The following is a 9,461-nucleotide window of genomic DNA, read 5'->3' as shown; positions in this document are numbered from 1 at the left end:
TGACTTCCCATAGAATTATGATCTGATATAACTACAGCAGCAAGACAAAGAGAATAATTCTAGGAGTTTTTACTCAAAGTATCAAATGGTTGAGAACAGATTGTCGCTAATGAAAAATACTACCGCTCTTTGCCACGTTTAGTGAAATTAAGGAGGAAATGTAACGGCATGCAAAGGCATCTGAAAGTTAAGCATGCTACCCTACTTTTCTTTTTTAAGGATACCTTCCTGATCTCTTATCGCTTGCAAAATTAATATTTCTAAAATATATGGAGGAGCGCCATACAATAGAGGATAGTGAGCCCCACATCTAACCACAGTTTTGGTAGAAGTGTATGTATGTAAACAATAAGAAATGCTTAAGGCTTAGAAAGAACACTGACAAGTTTGTCCCTGTCACATCAAGACATCCACGTCTCCTTCATGGTCCTCCTCTGTCACTTTCAAGGAAAGCACCTCTTCATTAAGAAACAAGCCACTCAGCCTCTCCTTCCGAGCCTGCCTCTGCTCTTTCAGCTGCCTCTTCCGCAAAGCCTTTTGCTGCAGCTTGCGTTGTTTAGAACGTTTCTGCCAAAATAAAAGAAATAGCCAAAGTCAGTTCTTGTAAGAAGAATAGTGCAACATGCAGCTCTGATTTATTTCCAGGTAAACTTTTAACAATACAAGTTACCTGTCTTTCTGCACAGCAAGTATGAATTTGAAGCGCCCAACACAAACAAATGTGCCACCTTCCTAAACAAGGCTGAATTAAAAAGATATACTTCCTTCCATTTTATCCAGAAACTACATTGGGTGGGGAGGGGGAAGGAATGAAAGAAAAGTATGCCAACTTATCTTCTGAAGAACAAGGACAAACCAGAAAAGTTGACAAAGTTATGCTAGAACTGTCAACACACCCAACTAAACCTGAATCTTCCACAATACCAACGACTGCAGAGTTTGTTTGAAACCTTGTGGGTTATCCGGGCTGTGTAACCGTGGTCTTGGTATTTTCTTTCCTGACGTTTCGCCAGCAGCTGTGGCTGGCATCTTCAGAGGAGTAACACTGAAGGACAGTGTCTCTCAGTGTCAAGTGTGTAGGAAGAGTAATATATAGTCAGAAAGGGGTTGGGCTGAGCTGAATCATTGTCCTGCAAAAAGTATCAGAGGTAATGTGCTAATCGTGACCGTGAAAGCCTTCGACAATATTTTGTTTGAAACCATTTGGGCTCAAGTGAGTGACTAACAGGGATAATCTCGTTCTTTGAAAATTTAACAAAGAACAAGAGATCCTTCTATTGATGAATGGCAAGGAGTGTTAAATGGTAAGCTGTTTTACATTTAAGCTCCCCACCCTCAAAAAAGGCATGGAGTTTTTGCAACATATAGAATGTAGTTATTTAACTGAATTAAAAAAGTAGTTGGCAGTCCTAATAAAACCCTGTTTGGCAAGAGAAGTCTTATGCATAGGACCACAAAATCAGAAATTTTACTTTTGAGTCCCGGATTCGCTCCGCAGCGCTTGTAGATAAGTTACTATCGCTGTGTGCCCGACTCATGTTGGCGCTGGAGTTCGAACCAGAGTTGCCAACGCTGGAGCTGCTGCTGCTTGCTGAGCTGACCATGCTGGCGCTGCTGCTACTGGCGCTGGCACCGCTCACGCCGCTGGCACTCCCACAGCTGTAGCCACTCCGCTTCCAGTTCTCTCTGGCAGACCGCTGCCGAGGCCCATGTTCCTTGATGTAGTTTCTGACCTAGATGGAGGAGAGGGAGGGCAGGAAAGACGGAAACGACACCTGTGACCCAGACTGCCTTTAAAATGGAACACAAAACCTGATGATAAAAATTCAAGAGGCACACAAGGGAGGCAACTACAGCATGACTGGAAGACTGGTCTGATTTTATTACAATATTTATATCCCGCCTTCCTTCTTGTGTATTCGCAGTCTCCAGCTACCTGAAAATGTGAGCTGCGCACCAGGCAAAAGCTCAAACTTTCTAGAAAAGTAAAAATATGACAAATCTTTATGTTGCAGAGGATGGAGTCATATTAATTCCAGAGAGTGAAAGGAAAAAAATTACATTTTTCTCTCTCGTTGCACCATAGTCACAAAAACTTGGATATGATCACTTTGCCAAAAGCAAAGTTCCACAATACTAGAGAGCTCAATTTAGTCCACAAAAGCTGGCACACACAAAATGCCACCAAATCCTATTATATTCTCCCTTCTTAGAACTGATACTTACAGATTTGCAGAAGAGCAGGCCACACCTGCCCCCCGAAACCATGATAGTAATAAAGGTAATGCCTTGGAAAAGCTGATCTCTAGTCCATTAGCCATTCCCAGGGAGAAGCAGCAACACCAGAAGACCTACGCTTACTGTTTAAAAGAAGTTCAGACAATTTTAACATACCTGTTTCAGCTTTTCATCGGTGAGGCAATTTAATTCTATAATGAACTCATTATCTGTAGGTGAAATCTGAGCAGTGGGATCAATAATTTTAATAATATCCAGTTGCTCTCGAAGCCCCATCTCAGTGCTGACTTTGCGACTCAGATATTCAATATATTCAACCTAGGGAAAACAGAATGGCAGGTAGTTAGTAACTATGTCAGTTCTGAACAACAAACCACTCAATATGTAGGTCCCTAGAATTGCACTCAAGACTATCAAAGGATACACTATATTCAAAATATGAACAGAAAAAACCCAAAATGAAAAATTTAATTTCTACTATAAAATTCAGAAACAATTCCAATTCTGGTTTATTCATGCAATTAAAAATTAACATATTTGTGAAGAATCAGTCCCCAACCACTGATGTATCTTGAAGCCTCCAAAATACCGAGGGTCCTACCTGTTCATCATTAGTCATTGCACTCCATGGTAGCTCATCAAGATTTCTGTGCTTGTTTTTCTTTTTCGGAAGCAGGCAAGGAGAGCTTGGAATACTAGGTATGATGTCAGAGAGTACATCACTTCCGCTTGCAATGTCACTGCCAGGCAACTTACAAAAATACACAAAGAAAAATGAGATCAAGACTTCCAGCTATAGCAATGCAGTCTAAAGCTTCAATAACAACACCAACCTATAGAACACCAAATTTTCAGTATAAGAAACGAACGTGTAAAAGTGCCTTATTGGTCAAAAAAATTGGTCCCTCCAACTCAACACTGCTTGTTCTGGCTAGCAACTGGTTTTCCCAACATCTGTCCCGAGATCTCTTCAACTGCAGATTTCAGGGATTGGACTGGGGACCTTCTGTATGCAGCCACATGCAGAAGGTTTCTCTACCCTAAAAAGACATATGGATACATGAATTTGCCTTTTCATTAGGTCATCTAGACTCTCTCATATTTTTATTCCACCTTTTCTCTGAGGAACTCAGGGTGACAATACATGGTTTTCGTGTGTGTGTGTGAAGTGCTATCAAGTCACAGCCGACCTCTGGTGACCGGGTAGGATTTTCAAGTTAAGAGACTAACTAAAAGACATGGTTTGCCATTGCCTTCCTCTGCATAGCGGCCCTGGTATTCCTTGGTGGTCTCCCATCCAAATACTAATCAAGGCCAACCCTGCTTAGCCTCTGAGATATGACAAGATCGGGCTAAGCTGGACCATCCAGATCAGGGTCGTTTTCTCTTACTCTGTCTTATCCGCACAAACCAGTGAAGTGGGTTGGATGAGAGAGAATGACTGGCCCAAGCATACTCGGACAGCAGCTCCCAAATGGTTTAAGACGGAAATCTTTCTCTGCTCCCATAACTCAATTTCCTCTTCAATAGAGATACCAGGCACTGAACAGAGGACAGCATGCATGTAAAGCATGAAGTCTATTGCTGAGCTATAGCATCTTCAAGAATTAAGAGCTGTTATTCAATTATGTTGTGGAAAACAACTCCTAGACAGAATAGTCATGTGGGAATACCAGTTTTCTTTCCCGTAGTCCACAAACCACAGAAATGTTTTTACCTGCCATTCAAATTCACTGTCTGACCAGTCCCAATATGTGCTAATAGAAGAAGAGACATCACTGCAGACACTACCCTCGGGGAACAAATCAAATGATGTCAACTCTTGATCATCCAACAGAGAGTAACAGTCATCCTGGTCACCGACAGACACAGAAGAAAACAGTTCCTCGCTGCACTCTGAGCTGGCTACACTCGTTCCACAAGAAGTCAAGTTCCACCTGAAAAACAGAAAAATGGCAACTTTAACCTCAGTCTTTTGAAAACTTTTAAGGCTGAAGTCCTAAGCAAGGTTACTAGTATTCAAGAGGTGATCCATGTGAGCATTTGAGTTCTACTCCAATTAACAGAAACCTGCTTAAAATCATTGTGCAGAATGGCTCTCCATATGCATTAAGCAGGTTGCATCCCAGGACTGAGCTTCTAAATAGGCACCAGTGCTGGGATAGTACAAGAGCACTTCTGGGTGTGGTGGGGCCTGTTCATTATTGCAGAAGATTCACAACACACAAAGAGAATGCTTTACACAATGCACAGTTAACTTTCAGATTTCAGTGCCATAGTACATTGTGCTAGCAATGATGGCTTTAAAAAGGAACTATACAAATTCAGAGGACAGATGTATGAATGATTATTAAATTACAATGGCTAAATGGAACCTCCATGTTCAGAGATAATATGCCTCTATATACCAGGTGCAGGGAGATGACAACAGTGGGAGAGTTCAGTCTCCGAGCATGAGCCTTCTGGGGCATCTGGTGGGTACTATGAGATGCTGGATTAGATGGGCCACTGGTCTGATCCAGTCGTGCCTCATATAGCAGCCTCAATGGGATATTGATCTGTCTGGCCATCAGTGTAATGTTATACCTTCATACAGTAGTACCAGTAGCATAACATTTACAGAATAGTCTCAGCTTGAAAATTTGCAGTGCTCATTCCTTGCTACCCTTCGCAAAACTAATAAAAAGCATTGAAACACAAGCCCTCCTTCTTCCTATGCTATTGTCCATAACACATCAAATGTAAGTTTAGCACTTAGTAATGCCTAATGTCAAATATTTATTCTATATTGTGACAGACCGATTTAAAAAGCCAAAATTTATTTCCACATTTATACTTTAAAACATTCAGAGCAGTTAACAATTAAAGCCAGGAAAAATAGTAAGCCTCCAATATAAAAAACAGAAGTGTCGAAACCAATTATAACACCAACTATAAGCTGCGGCTCACACATGTTACTAGAAACATGGCATGCATATGATGAAAGCCAGTGCATCGGTCCAACAAGCTTGTGTGTGTGTGTAAAGTGCCGTCAAGTCGCAGCTGACTTATGGCGACCCCTTTTTGGGGGGGGTTTCAAGGCAAGAGACTACCAGAGGTGGTTTGCCAGTGCCTTCCTCTGCACAGCAACCCTGGTATTCCTTGGTGGTCTCCCATCCAAATACTAACCAGGGCTGACCCTGCTTAGCTTCTGGGATCTGACGAGATCAGGCTAGCCTGGTCCATCCAGGTCAGGGCCCAACAAACCTAGAAGGCGTTATAAGCTGGTCAAAGAAAGTAGGTCCTACTAATATCAATCAACAGCATTCTAAGACTTATCACTTTTCTATTTGCACTGATGACAACTCTGGAATATAGTAACACTATGAGAGAAACCACTGGACAGGGTTAGGTGTCCCCCCTACAATAAAAAGCTGCCCTTGTTGAACTTCTAGAACGGGGTAATGGGTGCAGAAAAACTCAGCAGAAATTCAGGCACAGGTGTAATAACGTGAAAACAGCTATCACTTCTCCAGCATGCGCGGTTAACCCCTTCCCACCTCTTATCCTCACAACGACCTTGCGAGGGAGAGGAAGCTGAGTGGCCGGGCCACGGTCACCCCGTGAGTTTCAGGCCAAGCAGGGGTTTGAACTCAGGGCCCCGCCGCAAGCACTACAACAGACCCACCCCTCGCGTGGGTGAACCAGGCCTTGCCCGCCCTCCCTCCCGCCCTCCCGCCCTCCTCCCGGGCTCAGCCTCTGCCCAGCTTGCCTGTGGGCGTGGAGGCGGCGCAGCGGGTCGGTGCGGTGGCAGGACGAGAGGTGGCACCCGAAGTCGCTGACGTCCAGGCAAGCGGGGCCTTCGTCGCCCAAGCTCAGGCTGCCCGCCGCGCGGGGCGGCGGCGAGAGGAGGGCGCCGGGCTCGTCGGGGGCCAAGAACTTCTCGTGGGGCTCGTCGGCCATGGCGGGAGGGAAGAAGGGGGGCGGGTCGAGGCCTGCGCCGCCCTGGAGCGCCTACCGGGGTGGGGACCGGAAACCTTAACCGCCAGCCATGGGAGAAGAAAGAGCGCCCGTCCCTTTCCTCGCCGGCTAAAATATATATATATATATATATATATATCTCTCTCTCTCTCTCTTCACCGAAAGCGGCCGCCGGGAATTACTTCCACCGCAACCGGAACTGCGGATACCACTTCCGGTTTCGTCGACCACAAGCAAGACTTCGGAGCTAGAGGGGCGCTCCCCTTCGCCAAGCAACTGCGCCCCCTGCAGCACCGGCGGCGAAGGAGCCCCCTCTTCCCTCGCTCCCCGCCTGATACATAAGCGAAGCAATGGATGGGCCGTCTAAAGCAGATATTCCCCTGGGAGCGCGGGGTCTTTTTATAATGTTATAATGCCAAAAAAACAAATCAGTGGGTTATAGATCAAATCAAGCCTAAACTGACCCTAGAAGCTAAAACGACTAAACTGAGGCTGCCGTAGTTTGGTCATGCCATGAGACGACAAGAGTCACTGGAAAAGACAGTCATGCTAGGAAAAGTTGAGGGCAGCAGGAAAAGAGGAAGACCCAACAAGAGATGGATTGACTCAATAAAGGAAGCCACAGCCTTCAATTTGCAGGATCTGAGCAAGGCTGTCAAAGATAGGACATTTTGGAGGACTTTCATTCATAGGGTCGCCATGAGTCGGAAGCGACTTGACGGCACTTAACACACACACATAATTGTTTGCAGGCCCTTCCTCCTTATTTAATTCTTAGGTGTGCGCGCCGAACATATGTTAGCCCCAGGTAGAGAAGTGAGCCAATGCCAGAATAGGCAGTGTCCGAATGGGCAGTTACACACACACACACACACACACACACACACACACAAAGGCTGATTCACACATGCGTGTAGTACCTTGATGTGCAACGCACATGGGGATGGGAAAGCTGAGTGTATGGAGTGATTCCACGAGAAAGGCTCGTCTTTCAAGAGGTGAAAGTTGTGGCTGTAAGTTAAGTCTGCAATGGCCCATTTACACATGGCAGGATGGAAGCCCTCCGTTTTTGTTGGCCACTGTGTGAGACCATCGGTCTGATCCAGCAGGGCTCTACCTATATTCTTATGGTGTGGTTATCAAGAGAACATAAGAAAAGCCATGCTGGGTCAGACCAAGGCCCATCAAGTCCAGCAGTCTGTTCATGCAGTGGCCAACCAGGTGCCTCTAAGAAGCCCACAAACAAGATGATTGCATTATCCTACCTGTGTTCCAAAGCACCTAACAGGCATGCTCCTCTGACACGAGAGAATAGGTATGCACCATGACTAGTATTCATTTTGATTAGTAGCCCTCTCCTCCATGAACATGTCCACTCCCCTCTTAAAGCCTTCCAAGTTGGCAGCCATCACCACATCCTGAGGCAAGGAGTTCCACAATTTAACTATGTATTGTGTGAAGAAATAACTTCCTTTTATCTGTTTTGAATCACCAGCTTCAGCAGATGACCCCACGTTCTAGTATTATGAGAGAGAAAAGCTGCTCCCTGTCCACTCTCTCCAAACCATGCATAATTTTATAGACCTCTATCATGTCCCCCCTTAACCACCTTCTTTCCAAGCGAAACAGCCCTAAGTGTTTTAACTGCTCCTCATAAGGCAGTTGCTCTAGCTTCCTGATCATTTTGGTTGCTCTTTTCTGCACCTTCTCAAGATGAACATGCAAGTGTGAACATGCAAAAGGGCCTGCAGTATCATCCCCAAAAGCCACCTAGTCCTCTTTCTAGGGGACAGCCAGATGTTTATGAGAGGTCACAAACAGGTATTTTGCTGTGGCTCCCCAGCACCTGGGATACATAGGTACACTTCCTCTGAGCATGGAGGTTCCGTTTCTCCATCATGGCCAATTGCAATTAATAGACATTTCCTCCATGACTTGGCATAACCTGCTTTTAAAAGCCATCTCAACCAGTGACCATCCCATCTTCTGGTAGCGAATTCCATATCATGTGCTGAAGAATTATTTCCTTTTGTTTGTACTCAATCTACTGCCCGGCAATTTCATTGGGCAACTCGGAAATCCAGGGTTATGAGAAAGGAATTGGGGGGGGGGTCTATCTCGATTTCTCCATACCATGCATAGCTTCTTATACGTTTCTCTCATGCCCTCAGCCGTCCTTCCTAAACTATAAAACCGGGGCAAAGGCATTCGCCCTTTCCTTATAGAGAAGATAATTCACAGCGGGTAACCGTGTTAGTCTGTCTGCAGTAGTAGAAAAGAGCAAGAGTCCAGTAGCACCTTAAAGACTAACGAAAATATTTTCTGGCAGGGTATGAGCTTTCGTGAGCCACAGCTCACTTCTTCAGATACAGCTAGAAGGTGAATCCATCTGTCTTTAAGTAGAGGAGAGTGAATTCAGACAAGCATTAGTATGTACGCCTGCTATTCACATTTACATACTGTTAACATTTACATACTAATGCTTGTCTGAATTCACTCTCTTCCTACACACTTGACACTGAGAGACACTCCTTCAGTGTTACTCCTCTGAAGATGCCTGCCACAGCTGCTGGCGAAACGTCAGGAAAGAAAATACTAAGACCATGGTCACACCGCCCGGATAACCTACAAGAACCAATGAACTCTGACCGTGAAAGCCTTCGACAATATTTTCACTCTCCTCTACTTAAAGACAGATGGATTCACATTCTAGCTGTATCTGAAGAAGTGAGCTGTGGCTCACGAAAGCTCACACCCTGCCAGAAAATATTAAATGTTAACAGTATGTAAATGTGAATAGCAGGCGTACATACTAATGCTTGTCTGAATTCACTCTCCTCTACTTAAAGACAGATGGATTCACATTCTAGCTGTATCTGAAGAAGTGAGCTGTGGCTCGCAAAAGCTCACACCCTGCCAGAAAATATTTTTGTTTGTCTTTAAGGTGCTACTGGACTCTTGCCCTTTTCTACTACTTACAGAGAAGGGTACCCTGGAGCATGAGCAGGCTTCCTTTCTTTCACGGCTGGAGCGAGGCGCTCTTGCTCGTATGTGAGCACTTGCTCCGTGGTATTCTCACAAACAACATCCACTGACGAGTCCAAAAGAGAGTTGATTTATTTGAAAACACACAGGTATGCAGAGCTACAGGTAAATTGGCACGAATGGGAATAGGTAGCACGGAACACGGTCTATATGAGAAAGCATTAGTCATAGCGAGTCATGATTAACCCCCCCCCCCCATAGAGGAGCTGTTCCCACGG

The 9,461-nt window shown here is 45.0% G+C and overlaps 1 protein-coding gene across 1 annotated transcript; it reads right to left on the bottom strand.

Moving 5' to 3' along the window:
• Window positions 1-216: 216 nt before the first annotated feature.
• FAM199X (family with sequence similarity 199, X-linked) lies at window positions 217-6,194 on the bottom strand. Its single transcript, XM_056859571.1, has 6 exons — window positions 5,990-6,194; window positions 3,956-4,175; window positions 2,840-2,989; window positions 2,395-2,556; window positions 1,473-1,733; window positions 217-567 (listed from the first exon to the last, which is right to left on the bottom strand). Exons 1-6 carry the CDS (start codon window positions 6,178-6,180, stop codon window positions 397-399), a joined length of 1,155 nt encoding a protein of 384 aa, XP_056715549.1. The 5' UTR covers window positions 6,181-6,194; the 3' UTR covers window positions 217-396.
• Between the last annotated feature and the right edge of the window lie 3,267 nt (window positions 6,195-9,461).

The sequence above is a fragment of the Euleptes europaea genome, chromosome 13, assembly GCF_029931775.1.
Source record: "Euleptes europaea isolate rEulEur1 chromosome 13, rEulEur1.hap1, whole genome shotgun sequence".
NCBI classification, from domain to species: Eukaryota; Metazoa; Chordata; class Lepidosauria; order Squamata; family Sphaerodactylidae; genus Euleptes; species Euleptes europaea.
Note: the sequence above shows the minus strand (reverse complement) of the source record. Positions and strands in the feature narration are given on the sequence as shown.

Coding starts and splice junctions, on each gene's coding strand:
- FAM199X (XM_056859571.1), bottom strand. CDS start 6,180: ATGGCCGACGAGCCCCACGAGAAGTTCTTGGCCCCCGACGAGCCCGGC. Junction 1,734..2,394: donor CCGATGAAAAGCTGAAACAG/GTATGTTAAAAT, acceptor TCCTCCATCTAG/GTCAGAAACTACATCAAGGA. Junction 568..1,472: donor AGCGAATCCGGGACTCAAAA/GTAAAATTTCTG, acceptor TTATTTTGGCAG/AAACGTTCTAAACAACGCAA.